At 36.5% G+C, this 16,834-nt stretch overlaps 1 protein-coding gene across 1 annotated transcript in view; it reads right to left on the bottom strand.

The window, feature by feature from the left end:
- COL28A1 (collagen type XXVIII alpha 1 chain) overlaps window positions 1-16,834 on the bottom strand; it is a 58,656-nt gene that overhangs the window by 5,564 nt on the left and 36,258 nt on the right. Inside the window, exons 26-32 of the mRNA XM_066196967.1 lie at window positions 11,189-11,257; window positions 9,005-9,073; window positions 3,863-3,931; window positions 1,848-1,928; window positions 1,722-1,757; window positions 1,494-1,530; window positions 644-1,198 (exon numbers count right to left, since the gene is read on the bottom strand). Coding sequence (XP_066053064.1) covers window positions 644-1,198; window positions 1,494-1,530; window positions 1,722-1,757; window positions 1,848-1,928; window positions 3,863-3,931; window positions 9,005-9,073; window positions 11,189-11,257 — 916 coding nt within the window. The remainder of the gene's footprint in view (window positions 1-643; window positions 1,199-1,493; window positions 1,531-1,721; window positions 1,758-1,847; window positions 1,929-3,862; window positions 3,932-9,004; window positions 9,074-11,188; window positions 11,258-16,834) is intronic.

The following is a 16,834-nucleotide window of genomic DNA, read 5'->3' as shown; positions in this document are numbered from 1 at the left end:
TTCCTATTAAATTGTATCTCTGACTTGGAGCCTCTCATTTGTTTTGCTTTCAAACCACTATACACATACCTTGAAATATATCATCTCTATCATATCCCATTCCCTTGTTTGTGGCTCCAACATTTATTTCCTGGAATCAGGGTGAAAGCGTAAGTTTCCTTATGGCTTTCAGAAAAAACCACAAAAACCCCCCAAAAAGACCCAACAAAAACAAAAAGATGAAAGAGTGCTTATAAGAGAGAGCAGAAGGATTCCAAGACTGACAAGACCCAAAAGAAAGAGAGAGAGAGTTCGAGATGTTACATCAAAGTGGAAGGAAATCTGCATCTCTCTAGGATCAAACTATGTCCAAGCACAAAAGGACTGTGAAGGAAGGCTAATGCAATCCCTCACAAAAAGAGGAGTATCCCAAAGAAAACCTGGGTAAGAAAACTGACGTTCATTATGGTTCATTGTTTCTGCAAGAGGTAAAAATTTGGCAAAGGTTTCGTTCGGCCAAAGATGATGTGAAAATAGAGCGAGCTTTATCCAAAAGAGAAAAAAAAGCTGCCAGTCAGCAGGCTGCCTTGCCTGTCCGTGGGAGAGGCCAGACTCCCTTACATGCTTATTTCCAGTTTTCCCTAACTGAAATAGTTTCTTTTACCTGAAAGCGTTATGAAGTCGTCTATCTGGTAAACATGTTCTTCATCAGGGTCTGTTGCAATGAGCTGCATTTCTTTCAGGAAATCATCAAAATGAGTATCAGTCCTTTGTACAATCCCAATGACAAATATCTCAATGTTTGTAGCATGGGCCTCTCTTACTACAGTGTCCAGTCGTACTTTGTCACGAGTGTCTGTCTGTCCATCCGTTATTACAACAGCCACCTTCCTTACTGCCGGGCGCGCTGCCTGGAATAGGTGAATGGCTTCTTGGATGGCAGAAGCTGTGTATGTGCCTTCCCCTAAGTAGGGCATCTTGTCAACAGCTGATTTCAGGTACTCTTTGCCTGTGTATTGCTTCAGAGAAGACACCAGGTCCACTCTGTGGCTGAAGTTGATAATGCCAATGCGGGTTGTAGCGGAGTCGGCTGAAACCTTGTCAATGAATGTTTTCATGAAGGTCTTCATAATATTGAAGTTATCTGGTCCAACACTTTCTGAGCTGTCAATGACGAATACTACTTCCAGTGGTGTTACTCTACATTTGATACCACAACCTAGAAGAATAACAATTTCAGACATTTTATGAGAAAGTACCTTCAAAACATTAATTGAACTCATACATCAGATTTACAGTCAGTTAAAAATTAATTAATTTCTAGTTACTGGTACTGATCCCAGAAACAGAGCTGGACTGAATTATTTTGGGTATAGCTCTGGTAACATAGTGAGGATTGTTTTCATATCAATGTTATACTGACACAAAAACATGCAGGGGAAAAATCCACTCAGTCAATATAAATTCACTGTGTTTTATCAGAACTACTTTTTTTTCCATACTGGAATGCTTACCACATATTTCATTGATAAGTCTGATAACATCTTCTCTCTGAAAAAGAGTAGTAATATGTTGTGTGTTCTAGTGTTAAGAATGCTGAAATATTCATTTATTTACAAAAATCGTTAATCATCGCAGGCAATGAAATATCTCACCCACAGCCTTGTGTAAGATCATAAAACCTTTAAATATTTTCCCCAGATAAACTACTATTGCTTCAAATAATTTATTTACCCACTTACCGAAAGACCAGCTTCACCTTTTCTTCCCTCAGTTCCCTGAAAACATGTAGAGTGAGATAAGTAACAAAAGCCAAATTTTTCTAGTTTCTACTGTGTAAATTTAAGTAACATTAAAACATGTTTTACCTTTGGCCCTGGAGGTCCTGGGTCTCCAATCTCTCCTTTGGCACCTTTGCTCCCTGGATCACCTTTATCTCCATTGTCTCCCTAATTTAAAAGAACTGTATTAAATACAGTCATAGCTCCAGTTTTGTTGATTGTCAGAGTTGAAAGTAAGCTTCACTGAGCTTTAAAGATAAATTTTCTGGCTCTTTTGGTTTTTTATTAATGGTTTCTCTTGTATGTATTAAAAGGACAATATCTGAAAGCAGGCTCAGAGAAAGCAAAATGGGCAGTAAAAGCATCTTTAAGAAATTTCTATGAAAAATTACCTTAGTTCCAGTGGGGGAGTAAAGACATCTGTATGCAAATGTCAAGCACATATAATATTTTCTGTTCTTTGATTTTCTTGAACTGTAAAACAATGTTGATACTGGACCTATGCTAATTTAGACTTAAGGAGAACTATAACTGCCTCAGAATAGCCACTGTGCTCAAACTCACACCAGCTCTGTATAAAAGCCAAATGAAAACCTGTGAGCTTTCAAAGGACAAATGAAGAGGCATGCTTGGTCTGTTAAATCCATTAGAAAATAAGTTTCACATTCAGAAGCAATTTTGCACTTTCCCCTCAACTGACTAGACCTTTTGACTTCCAAAAAGTGAGAGGGTTTTGAGACAGTTTTTGAGACATTATGAGACAGTTTTCACATAATGCAGGTATAAAACATTTTAAATAAGATTCAGGTTCTAAATTAGACATTTTTTTATGCTGGACAGTTTTTTTACTTCTCTCTGGAAATTACTAACCAGCTTACATTTCATTTAAATGTTAAAGCTTATGAATTTATCTAGATTACTGTCCATTATGATATTATTCCTCTTTATTACCCAGCCAAGAGAATCACACACTCAGGTCCTGTGTTATAGCTTTCACTGTGGTGATTGGTACCAGTTTTAAAGAACCCTTTTGGCTTTCTCAGTCTGATTCTGATCTTATTCAAACTGGTGTAAATCTGAAAATTGTAAATAGCTCCTCCACAGCATTAAGAAACCAGTTTCAACCAAGCAAGGTCTTGGAAGACCTCTTCTTATTCTATTTCACAAAATCATATTATACAGCAAAGGATATTACTTTCCATTACCTGTCTATGAATTGAATATAACATCATCAAGATTAACGTCAGCATTAATAATAATGGGAAAGCAAATATGATTTGCTGACTCTGGTGGTGGTGCTACTTTCTTACACTTAAATATACTAAAACCTGATCTTTTTGGTACATATACAAAATTCCTGCTGAACTAAACAATTCCTTTTCATGCGTGACAAGTCTGATATAGTAATAGCAAACAGAAAAGCAAGTATTTGGAGAGATTTACATTGGATCACAAATTTTACTCAACATACAAGATGAATATGAAGATCGGTGAAAATATTGCTAATTATTATTATAGTATCTGGCATTTGGAATGTGAGTGAAAATAGAACTAGGAGGCAGAAATTTGAATCTGTGTGAAAGAGCTTGATATTCACATAAAAACTCCCAAGCTCTTGGATGTGAATAGCTAAGTGTAGGAAATTCTCACAATTTTAACAACTGGGAAGTTATTCAGTAAGGAAAGATTCAACCTTGGGCTTCAACCATCGTAGAAAACAACAAGTCAAATAAAACAAAGCCCTGAAATGCCATTAATCATAAAGAAATTCCTTTCTTTGTCAAAGCCTAGCAAATAAAAGGACATTTTGTAATACCTGAAGAATATAAAAAATAACTGAATACATAATTTTAATAACATAGAATTATTCTCCTGCTAACAGAAATGACCTCATTCTAGATTCTACTTTGTAATCTGATCCTTAATGACCATTTAGGATTTTCATAGACTTTAAAGCTGACAATGAGTAGTAGATACCTTGCTAGCTATATAAGGTAATGTCTTTCTCTTCTGTTTCTCTTCAAAGACCTGTTCACACCAAATAACCAATAAAGGAAGAACCCCCCCCCCTTTTTTTTCCTTGCTATAAGCCTAGGATTTACCTTTCGTCCAGGAAGGCCAGTTCCTACTGATCCCTTTGGTCCCGGCAAACCTTTATTTCCTTTTTCCCCCTGAACAGAATATGAAATTTAAGTTTAACTGAAAGTTAATGTAAAATCTATGCTGTCTCTATTCACTTTAGAACACTCTGCATCACAGAAAAAAACAGATATTTGTACTATGGGATGAAGCACACAATTTTCAAGAAAAAATGGTCTAACCCTGGTGAAATAAGCAACTGGCTATGATTCAGAACATACATGAGAGCCTTATAAAGTATGTTATGAAGAATTTATTCCTGATTAATTAAATGAAAATTTGTCATTCCACTGAAAGAGATGAAAGACAAAATAACCTCTCAGAGGCTCAGATAGTTATTCATCCTGTCTACAACCAGTAAAATGAGGTCCAACCCAAAACTTCTCTAGAAATACACATTCATGACCTATCCAGGGCAGATTTTTTTTTCTGATATTAGGTAAATAAGATTACATCTCTACTCTTCACTTCAGCAGTGTGGGAAGCAGAACACCATTCTGCTGTTACTTCAAAAGATAGTATCAGTCCACTTACAAAGCTCAAAATTGTTAATAAGGATTGCTACACATGCCCTACTGGATGTACTCAGACTTAAAAAGCACGTCTATGCTACCAGTGTGGGCACACAATGTTATAAAGCACAGCTGATATATAAAAACAGAAAATTCTTCATAGCTTCTGGCTTTCAGAAACTTTCTTGCTTTATTTAATAGGGTAACACAAATGTTTTTTACAGATCAACTGTTGTATGCATTTTAAACACAGCTAGAAGTGATTATGTTTCGTGGTACATAAATGCTTCACCAAAATTCACATTACATATATAATTCACATAACAGCAGTGCCTGATGCAGATATCAAAACCAGCTCCAGAGAATGTCAATGAGATCAGGAGCAGTTACCACGTGTATCAAACCTAACTATGTGCAAGTACAGGGTTAGTCAGTTGTATTTTTCAGTCAAGAGCTCCCGCTGTCCCACTAAAGCATCTATTTTTAATGCTTGTATTGGTGCTCACAAATGGGTCTAAAGGGGTCATATTGCTCATAATGGACAGAGAAATACAAAAGTATTTTCAGCTTTATCCAGCCTTCACGTCAGGTGCACCAGTGCAGCAGGATTGATCACTGACTATTCCTGCTGTGCTGGATAGGGGTTTATGGATTTTTGCAGGCAAAGAAACAGCTGCACACTGCACACCTAAGCCAACTTTCTCTTCCTTGTACCAAGGGCTCCTGGCTTCCATGAGGTGGGAATTCACCAGGAGTTAGGTAATGAGATGCAGCTCCTTGAAGACACAGAGTACAAATCATGTCCATGGATGCTTTTGCCTGTCCAAATTCCAGATCTGACTGAGATCCTGCTGAGATGACAGCTTCTGCTTGCACATGGGTGCAGTGTGGTCCTGCCCTGTGCTAGGGAAAGGTATCCAAGGCATCCCACCATCCACATCTCCACTGGAGCACTGCTTTCACAGCCTTGTCCTGTGAATACCACTTGGTCCACTAGCCCCAACTTGGGGAATTAAATGCTCTGCTTGCCACCAAGGCTACCTATCCCTGACCTGCTAACATGTAATCTCTTGCCTCTGTAAGCAGAACTTACTCTCCCCCCAGTTTCTTACAGCAGCAGCAATTCAGACACTATTATGTAGACGCTGGAGACTGAAAAACTGTGGATGTAACAAATTCCATAGCTGATCCACTAGGGGAATTTCCTGTAAATAGGAAATAATCTTAAGGTGATGGGATGCACAAGGCAATTTATTTTGCAGTGTTACAGGGGCTCACAGTGGCCATTTAATCTAATTTCCTTTAAGTCACTTTTTAGCAGGATTGTGCTTCTTGGGGCCCTCATTTAGGTATTAATGCAAATGGCTTTTAAACACAGCGAGACAGCGTGCTAGTTTGTTTCAAGGCTTGCTGTTCAGCACTGGGACTGGCTTTCCTTCCCACTCGGGTCATCACACAGCTTCCTGGTTAACACCTCTGCAGGTCTGCAGAGAACATACATATGAACCAAAATCAGGATATGCTGTGTATTCTAGTGGTCTTTCACTAGTAATAAATGTCAGACCTAAGAAAATGGTAGATTTATTGCTGTCATTTTTTACTGCCTATTTGACATTGTTAGGATGCTGTTCAGGCAATGAAAACTGAATGAGACCTACTGTTCTAAGTAAATTCATGCCCATATAGCTGACACTTCTCACAAGCACACATGTAAGTTTCACCCTTTAGAACATCGACTACAGAACCAAATCCTGCTTCCTCTACTTGTGCAATAAGTATGAATCAATATTAGAAGGGTTTATTGTATATTCCATAACAGTACATTTGGCAAAACCCAAGAAATGTGCTGTACTAATTTAAAAATATTTATGGCTTCAACAGTTCAATTCATGTATGTAATTCAATTCAAACTTGACTACCAGTATTACCAAAATGAACTGAGTGCAGATCTCAGAATGTCTAGACTGTGGTTTTGAAGGGAACCAAGCACAAAAAAAAGAGATCTGTGACTTTAGCTATCAACATAAAGTAACTGGAAAACCAACTCATTTTTGACATTCCATTCTTACCGTAGCAGACCAAGATCTCTCTCTATATGTAAAAAAAATATTTGGAGTGATATTTATAGCTCAAATGCAGGAGTAAAGTAGCTTTAATCTGATGAAAAGTGGCCAAAAAGAATGAAGCTTGATGTGTGAAGAGGTAGAAGGAAAAAATAGACAGAAGATCAACAAGCATCAGTGGGTAGAAGAAACTGGCACTACCAGAGCAAGACAGTTTCAAAAGCTGCTCAGAAATAAGCTGTTCCTAAGAATTATATAAAAATTGTCATAATCTTAGAAAGAAATTTTTAAGGGAAAAAATAGAAACGGCAAGACCAATCACACCTACACAACTCATGAAATGCTACAGAAACACCAGCAGCTGAGTTTGATCCACCATATCACTACAGTTTTGTCTTCAAACCCAAAGACACTTCATAACCAGGACACATTACTTTCCAACATCCCTAATTTCCACATCCTTGCATTAGAAACATGCCTTTTTTTGACAGTGTGCCAGTGAACTGTGTTCCTCCACAGGAAAGCCTCATAATGAAACTGAGTTCTCTACAGTAGTAAAACATGCTTTAGATATTTATTCACAGCAATGCCATCATAACGTCTAGATATAGATCTGTGTGTATCTAAATATATAGAGAGAGACAGAGACAAGGAGAGAGAGAGAGGTGTATATGTGCACACTGAGCGTATTTTGGGTAACCCTTATCTTCCCACAGGAACAGAAAAATATTGTGAAATCTGAATATTTTTAAATGTATCATCAATTGCATTTGATTGCAGAAACATTTTTGTCCAGAATGGCAATTGTGCTTTTATAATTGACCTCACATACCCATAGAATTAACAAATATATTTCCCAAATATTAGATTCTGAAAACACAGCAGGAATTGTTATTAAAGGCAGACAGGAAAGAGTTTTCCTATACCATAAAGTGATCCAGAGATGGCAAAAAAAATTTATGGTTTTCACAAGAAAAGAGCAAAGAGCCTGTGGATATTCAGCAAACAAAGGAAGAAAAGAAAAGAAAAGAAAAGAAAAGAAAAGAAAAGAAAAGAAAAGAAAAGAAAAGAAAAGAAAAGAAAAGAAAAGAAAAGAAAAGAAAAGAAAAGAAAAGAAAAGAAAAGAAAAGAAAAGAAAAGAAAAGAAAAGAAAAGAAAAGAGAAAAGAAAAGAAAAGAAAAGAAAAGAAAAGAAAAGAAAAGAAAAGAAAAGAAAAGAAAAGAAAAGAAAAAGAAAAGAAAGTTTTTTATGTCCTCACATTAAAATATGTATTAGCTTTGTGATTACTGATAACAATTAATATAGAGCCAAATTACAAACAAATGAGAAACAAAGGTCTAAACCATGTAGAGATCTCTGTCTAAGAAAGTCTGGGAACAGCATAAGTCCGAATCCATAAAAGGGAGTTATACAATAAGGAAAAAAGAAAGAACATAATAAAGTATGTCTTTATGTTATGAAAGACCTCAGTGAAAGAAAAGGAAGAGCCCTCTGCAGAATAAAACCAGAAATGGTGGAACACAAATATAAAAATGGAAGACATTGAAGATATAATCAAAGTAAATCCTGAACAAAGTAAATTCTGAAGGAATCTATACCTTTCTGGTAAAGCTTGTATGAAATAATTCCACAATGGACCAAAGAAAGATTCTCCTCTCCATCATTTTGCAAACAACTTGCATTTTCATAAATTTGTTTGTTTCAGAATGTCACTGTTTTCCAATGAAGACCTGTTTCCCAGTAAATTCCCTGATGGTTTTAGTATCTACAGCCAAAATCACAGTATAGATTTTTCTAACCAAACTAGAACATTGTCCCTTTTACTGAATCACTGGTGGTTGACCATTTAGAGTTGGAGACCTGAGCTCAATACTCTTGATCCTGGGAAATATTCAATCATATGCTCAATTTTAAGCATACTGATTTAAGGAAAACAGGAGAAACTTGAGTTGTTCTCCACTGGAGCCTTAACTTTTAATACATTTTTCCATGCATATATGACAAGGCAATTTAACAACTGAATGATCAGAATATGTTGTCATGCTTGTGTTTCTCCTTTCAAGGGGAGAAGTTGTGGCTGGAACTGGGTGAGTAAAACCCGAATTAAGAGTATGTCGGAGACTGCCTAATTTCATTTATATTCCTACATATCTGGTTTAACTTGTTTTGCCACAGTAGATCTCCGTTACTTGCCTTTAACAAGTGCAAGGAGGAAGCACAAGTGCAAGCCCAGAGGAAACTACAGATCTAAGTAAATCAATAAGATGTAGCAGAGAGAAGCCTTTTTTCTTCAGATTAAATATATTTTTAATGACAAGAACGATAGGAGAGTAATTGGGTGCAAACAATACTGAAACTGCAGCAAATAAAGTAAATATTGCATATCTTATGAACATGAAAATTAAGTGTAAAATTAATACTTGCAGTAGTCCACTGATCTAGTGGCAAAAAAATTGAAAAGAATACAATGAATCTCTTTAAGAAGCAGTTTTAGAAGAAACTGAACAGATATCACATTACCATGGATTACCTTGTCTCCTTGTATGCTGATGCCAGGGGGGCCAGGAGGACCAGGCAAGCCTTTACGTCCCATAATACCCTATAAGAATCAGTGAGGCAAAAAAAAAAGAAGGATTAGGAGGTAAACTCCTGGTAACACTGTGGAAATAATCCCAAAGTCACTGCAAGCTAAAAAAGTAAAGCCATGTGAAGACTCTAGTTCAGATTCTTCTCTGGTTTATAGTTTCTCACTGTGGCTCTTAGTATATTACCCTTGGCAAAATCTCAGGAAAGCAAAGAAACAATTAACCTGAAAATAATTAAAGAATTAAATTTACTCATGACACAGAGTGATATTTTCCTCATTTTTCCCCACATAGAAGACAACAGAAACCATGTTTACAGAACAGCTCTGTGCAATTACAAAAGGGAGGCACAACAGCAGAGGCACAAAGGACCAGAGCAATAAAACACAGGGTAAGTAAATCTGCCAGGCATTTTAGCTAGTTCTTGGGCACTATGGGCATATGCCAAGCCCCTGTGATGTCACAGTTTCTAGGAGCACCAGTCATTCAGAAAATCCTAAGTGGGCAGGGACAAGAGAAAAGCCAAAGCAGCACATGCTGATTTGTATCGATACAGTCAAACTCAGGTACAGCCTTTGTGTTTGCAGGCAGGCTAATCTAACATTTCAAAGTGACAAAGTGAAGAATATACTTTTGATTACACCTAGACTAAATGATTTTCCTATTTTAAAAATTTATTTTTAATTGAAAAAGTTTTCAAAATTTGATCAAGCTTCATAAAAGTTTCTGTTAAGCTCAGGTTGGACTTTTGGTTATTGTCTTATAATAAATAATCATTGTGCTCCAGTACAGTAAGTGGAAATTATTCAGTGGTATGTATATTACCTAGATTTTGTACATGTTGAATATTTAGGCAGAAGTACAAGAAAACTTGGTTATCATGAAGTACAAATTTATAGTTCTAAGTATTTAACTTGAGATATTAGTGATGTTTGAAAAGTCATCATTATCATCTCTGCAGACAAAAACAAAAAAGTCACAAGTTTTCACAAAATCTCTTGTGAAAAATACTGTTTATACATATATAAAAGGTGGGTCATCTGAGCCACAAAGCCTTCTCTTTGCCAGGCTGAACAACCCCAGTTCTCTCAGCCTTTCCTCATAGGAGAGGGACCACATACAGGCCCTCACACTTGAAAACAAAACATTGTTTCCCCACAGAGAACACATTTTTCAGTCTCAAAGGCTTGTGGAAAGAGCACATAGTGTCACACAGTTGTAGGATTTTGACACTCAGTCCAAACGTACTCTTTTCAAACAAGCTGTATCAGTATGATTTACCAAGGTACTAAAAGTGTTGCAGCTTTCAGAAAGCAAGGTAAAATCAGAGACATCCTGAAAAAGTACTCATGCCCTGTTATTTATTGCATATCTGGAGTTGGTAACAGCAATGTTTCTTCATTCAGATACTAGTTTATACCAAATGGCATTGGAGGGTTCTGTTACTCTCTGCTATTATGCAAAAAAGTTACAAAGTTGTATCTATCTTTAAACTAATGGAAAGTTGGAGAAATATACATAATGTTTCTCCTCATTGACTTTGTAAAAATAATTGATGGATAAACATGTAATAAAGAAATCCAGGCAAGTACTGAATTCCTTTTCTTATCAGTATGTCTTTTTGTAATTATAAATCACTTTAGTTGAGGGAGAAAAAATTGCCCAGATGTTGCATGCTGGTTGCTTATAGAATTAACTTTTTTCATATTTCTTTCCTAATAGTTTAATAACAAAATCATTTGGATTTAAGTTGATTGAGCAAAAATTGCAAATGTAAAATTCACATTTAACGTATTTTCCAGCACAAAAGAATACCTTGGAAACAGCATAGATACAAGCAGAAGAAATGCATCATTTAACTAATTTACCAGCCTGATAGCTCTGTTCAATCTCCAGATGTAATCTCATAAAGTTTAGCTGCAAATGCAATTTTCATCCCATTAGTATTCTTCCTAATCCAGTTGGTAGAAGCGTATGGTTGGTGACCATGTTTACATGCTTGATTTGTCCTGAAGCTGCACCAACGTAAATCAATAACTGATGAAAATCATTTGGCATCTGAGAGATCAGGGTCTGGCCCCCACCATCACAAAAGAGCACAAAAAACTTCAACAGGGCATCATACCAACCTTGGGACCCATGCTTCCCCATCCTGGAGGCCCCGGAGGCCCAGGATGGCCTCTAATTCCACGGTCTCCCTGAAAGTAGCCACAGAAATGTCAGTCATCACCCAGTAAATGTTACATCTCCCATTCATTTACAAAGCAGTCAAACTACTGAGTTTAGAAAGCAAGTCAAACAAACACTACATAAATAAACAGCTGCTTTATAGATAGATATTAAGGAAAAAAAATCCCAAAATACAGGCACCCACATCATTTAAGCTCTAGGTGAAGAACATTATTTCCCAAGCAAACATCCATGTGATCAAAATCACCAACAGAGGTGGGACTCTACTTTGCAGGCTTATCAGTTAGCAAAAAAGAAAACAAGAAAAAGAAAAAAAAAAGGCAAACCCAATTGGAAATACCACCATTTTCCCATTGCATTTTGCAGGGGTTTACTAGGATGGAAAGGGAGCTTACTAGTGGAACTGTGACCATGATGCTCTTTACTGGTACTGTGCTTGTTCTGACACCAGAGACATTTTATTTCCAGAACTGTCAAATTTAGGCATTTTTGAAAACTAAATTAATTTTAATAGCATGAATGTAGGTGAATGAAAAGAACAGCACCCAGTTTTTTAAAAAAGCCTTAATGTACATACATTTACCTTGATTTCAGAAGGAAATGAGGCTTAAGTTATATACTCTGCCTGTGCTTCTGCTTGTTGGTTCTCTTTTTTCTTTCCAGTCAGTGTATTTTGAACACACCAGTTGATTCCAGCCAAATTTATCAGAAATGTACAGGCTTTGACCATATTAATTTTCAACAGTTTTGGTGGTAGTTGGAGGTTAGGTAATGGAGAGACATTCCATTTTTACTTTTACTGAAGAACAAAGAAAACCCAGAGGGTACTCATCCCCCTAACCACCAGGCAGAGAAAAGGCAGCAACTGTCTGGTCAGGGGAAAATGAGTGTAACAGAGCCTGGTGCTGCCCCTCGTGCTGCAGACAAACCCAGCAAAGGAGATGGGGAGTCAGGGGACATTAGTGACAGGGGAAATGCCCAGGGGCAGACGAGGCAGTTTTATTTTCCTCACACCATGATTGTACAAATGAGGGAATAGGCACACAGTCAGCACATGATTACTAGAAAAGTCCTTGAAAAGAAAAATTCCATTCCTTGAAAAGAAAGAAGAAGTCTATAACTGATAAGTTAGAGATGCAGAATATTCTGAATTGTGTTTAGCTTGATATTCCTAAACCTATTCCTGTGCAGGTAAGTGCAAATAAAGAAAAAACAGGGCAGAAGAAATAGTATTTCTTGACAAAAATTAAAAAGAAATCATTGTAAAAACTCTTAATTGTTATTTTTGCACTTGGAAAAGCTGTAGAAAGGGCTGTGCCTGCAGAGGGAGCATTCGATCTAGGACAGAAGTGCAAAATCACATCATAGATCACAAATGTCACTGAGTTGGGGTCGGTGAAATGAAACAACATATCAAACAGATTAGAAAGGAAAAACAATCAGAACCTTCTACTGATTTTCTTCAAATTCTGGAAAGGATGTGTGCAGTCATTATAGTGACTGCTTTTAGGTGAAATTCCTGAGGTTCCAACATCACTTCAATTTGTGTTTTTTAATCTATGGCTATGATACTCTCATGCTAAGTCCCAACACATGTGCTAGCTATGCAAACATACTAAAGTACAAACTATGCTCAGGTTTGAGGAATTTGGAGAGGTGGGAACTCTGATTACAAAGGCTAAGGCTTAGTCTAAAGTTTATAATGCTCTCCTTCCTGATGTAACATTTATCTTTTGAATTTCATTTCCTGTTTCATCCAAAGCACTGGAGACTGGCCACTTTGAGTCAGGACATAGACATGGTATATGAATGCTCTTAGCTCTAAATTGCTGTCAGGGTGATTGGGTAAAACTAAGTGCCACGTTCAGTCAGGAGGAAATTTTTACTTTGGATGACCTAAGGATTTTGTATCAGACCTTCCTTGCCAGTGCAAAGAGCCAAGACATCGGCCATGTATCCATCCTCCTATCTAGTACCTTCTACTATCAAAGGAATATTTATTTGTTCTCAATGTCACAACCCCAATACAATCTTAAGCTGTTTGTAGGACAGCTCTTCATCAGCAGAAGTTGTGCAGAGCAGCCAAAGCTTTCACTGTCCAAGCCTCCCTCTGAAATCTGTCAGAGATGCCAGAGTAAAAATATACAGATACTGCATTAAAAGACACTTTTCTAGGAGATCCTGGAATTCTGTGGCCTGTGAAACAGCCTGTAAGCTGCTGTGATGGAAACTGAATGAGAGGTTACCAAACGTAAGTGATTCCTTATGGCCCAGTACCCAGTACACCTACAACCTGCTCTTGGACCAGCCCTGCCCAAAAACAGCCTAAGGGTGACCTGAAGTCATCTGCCTCTTCCTCCCATGGGTAACACAGTCTTCCACAGGGTCGTTGCAGGTGAAGGATTGAATTTTAGCCTCACATGCTTAGTTAATACCAGATGTCTCATTGAAAAGCTCTTTTGTAGAGCTTTATAGTAATCCTCACAGTTTCTGTATTTCTTGGAAAAAGACTTTTATTTTGCTTTATGAGTTGTGAAGTGGAGCAGTTCTTTTTCCTAAGGTGTCATACTAAACTATGCTTCAGGGAATTCATTTCAAAAACGATTAATACTGTTCTTTGATGAGGTCTAATTTATTTCCTGTATTGTGCTTGTAGACAAGCTTGACACCATCAGCAAAACAGTGAACTAGAAAAACACTACTGAAGCAAGAAATAAAAAGCCGAGTCATGACACAGTAAAGTGTGGGATTCCAATGTCTATTCTGTACCTTTTATTCAAGAAAAAAACCATTAAATGACCTAATGGTCAACTGAAAAGTAAATCTTGGATTTCGCAATATATATACCTCATTTACCATGAAGTATGTGTATTTGATACTGAAACATACAGCAGACACTGCAATACTCTCTTTAGTGAGAGTTAACGGACATAACAATATTTGTAAGAACAACATATTATTAAAAAAAAGATATTACATCTCTACTTTCCACATTTTAGTTCAAATAGGCAAGCCCCAAGCTGCAAAAGTTGTTTATATTGTAACTGGATCCAGCCCAAATGTTCGTGCACAAGGGACTGAGCTAAGGATTTTAATAATCTTTCTGTTCTCCAGTTACTTGCTTTACGTCTAGTGCTGTGCTCTTGCTCTTGAATGTCTGTAACTCACCTCCTAGATGGCCATAGTGCTTTTAAATCAAATTTTTATTATATTCTGACATTATGTGCTTCTGTTTTAATGCTACAGAAAATAGGGTTCTGCCAGGACCGAATGTATCCCACATGTTCCAATTTTGTTTTCATGTGAATTTGACCTCTGGTACATAAAATTCCTGTCTAGCAGTGTGCACATATGTGAGCCATTTCTGAAAGCAGAGAGAACAGAGCTTTGATTCAGATGAGTGGAACATTCCTATATAATGATCCTCAAAGGAATTTCAAATTAACTAGTGTGTAAATTTATGAGCCTCTTTTATCAAATAAATGTTCTTTTTTTATATGCAGAGATTGTCAATGTTCTTACTTTTGGGGGCTGTGGGGGAAGGTATAACAGGTAGTCAATACACTTACATTTCATTTGAAAAAAACCAGAATATTTTCCATTTTATGAACTAAGTTCTGGGGGAATTCTTGCAGTTCAAGTGAATTCTTTTTCCTTGTGTCACCTTTGCTACCAAGACATTATGCAAAGATTAAAAAATCCGAATGTAATATGCGCAAACAGAAGAAAAAAAATCAGGGAATGAGAAGAGATGTTTATGTATTTAGTTTCTTTTTTTTAATTCGGTGCACACTTTACTATGTCTGGTGTGGATAAAGAGAAGTAAATCAGACATTTTATATATATATCTTGTTAGATAATGCTTGCTTTGGTGCATCACTCATATACTCCAAAAGCTACAGCTGCTCACTCTGCATAAAACAACAAACATTTCACTCAACATGACTAACACACCAATCTAGGGGCATCATCAAAAAGAAGCCCACCTATTTTAAAGTAAAAAAATACAAATTAAATTTTTTATCAGATGTTTTTAACTCTTGCATTTTTCATTATCCTGACAGTGTTAGATAAGCATTACTCGGAGAAGGCAGGTTTGGTGGGCAATAACACAAATAAAATTTTTCATACAAAATTTGGTGTAAGCATGATTTTCCCTAATTGTGTTGGTTACTTGTTCTGTTTTTCAACAACTTGGACCTTAGATTCAAACTACCTAACTCTGACAATTTTTGTGACAATGGAGATGACTTAATGGAAATAGGACACTTTTAATTTACATGGCAACCCTGACCTGAGCTGGAATTGTCAGGAAACACAAGAATAGTGAGAACTATTTAACAGTTTGCCTAAGATAAGGATAAGAGAATCTATCCCTAGACATTCCATTGTTATATTAGTAATATTAAATTATAATGAAATTATTAGAACCTCACATCCTGGTCTCAGCTGTTTCACCTTGGCTTAGTCAAAGCTGCATCACAGTAACAGGCCTTTTGCTAAATTTAATATTAATTGATAATTTCCACTAACAAAACACAGATCATACCTCCTCAGAAAAAGATGCTACCAATAAACCCCAGTTACTAGCATCATGAATATAATTCATTCCACACATCTTGAGGAATGGTGATACCTTTTAGGCTGTTCATAAGAGGAGAAGAGACCAATAAACAAGGATTTGATGTCTTTATAAAGGAATATGAACAACTCTCTTCAACTGGCAATGATTAACATAGAAAAGGAAAGTGGAAACTCTAAGCACTACAGAATCATTGAATTACCAAGGCTGGAAGTGAACTTCAAGTTCATCAGGTCCAAATGTCAACCTTTAGTTCTTGCATTACTTGATGTAAAATGCCTTGTACCGATAGGCAGCAATTCAGAATAGAAGCATAAAGCCAGGTTTCTCAGACCCCAAAGCCATTGGGACCATTCCGGGTTATTCTAAAATCAAATCGTTCTAAGAATGAATGCCCTTCAATTTTTCCTTTATTGTGGATGTTTTTGAGAGGTTATTGCAATTTATTCTAAACATGAATTCTCCTGTTCAGAGAACTGAAGTTGAAAGTTCTTTCTGGGAAAAAACTTGTTTGGGCAATATTTCTTTTGCTTCCTCCTTCAACAGACCTGTTTCTTATTTGACATATGCAATGAGGAAATCATTAATAAAACCACTCTGTGATATTTTAAAGCAATTTTTTTGTATGATTCTAGTCTTAAGTCTCTATTGCTGACTTTTTATAACATAACAATTACTATGTGACTTTTTAGGTGAGTTGCCTTATAGTTTCGTAAGACCTTAGCTATTCTGCGTTTTATGAAAAACTTTGGAAGTGTTTCAGTGTTGTACTTCTAATCCCTTTATCAGGTTTTTTGTTTGTTTGTTTGTTTGGAGTTTTTGGTCAGTTTTGCCTCTAAACAAATATTTATTTTAGATAAAGGTTTATACTCTTCTCTTAGGAATCCAACTTAAAAGATATCTCAGTAGTTCCATGCAACCCTTAACTAAATTTTTGGTGTCATCCCTCACACTTCTGCCAGAGAAAGGAAGGGCATAATTATTAGGCAATACTGTGCTTGTG

The sequence above is a fragment of the Chamaea fasciata genome, unplaced genomic scaffold, assembly GCF_029207755.1.
Source record: "Chamaea fasciata isolate MVZ Bird 193981 ecotype frontalis unplaced genomic scaffold, bChaFas1.0.hap1 SCAF_1, whole genome shotgun sequence".
In the NCBI taxonomy this organism is placed as follows: Eukaryota; Metazoa; Chordata; class Aves; order Passeriformes; family Sylviidae; genus Chamaea; species Chamaea fasciata.
Note: the sequence above shows the minus strand (reverse complement) of the source record. Positions and strands in the feature narration are given on the sequence as shown.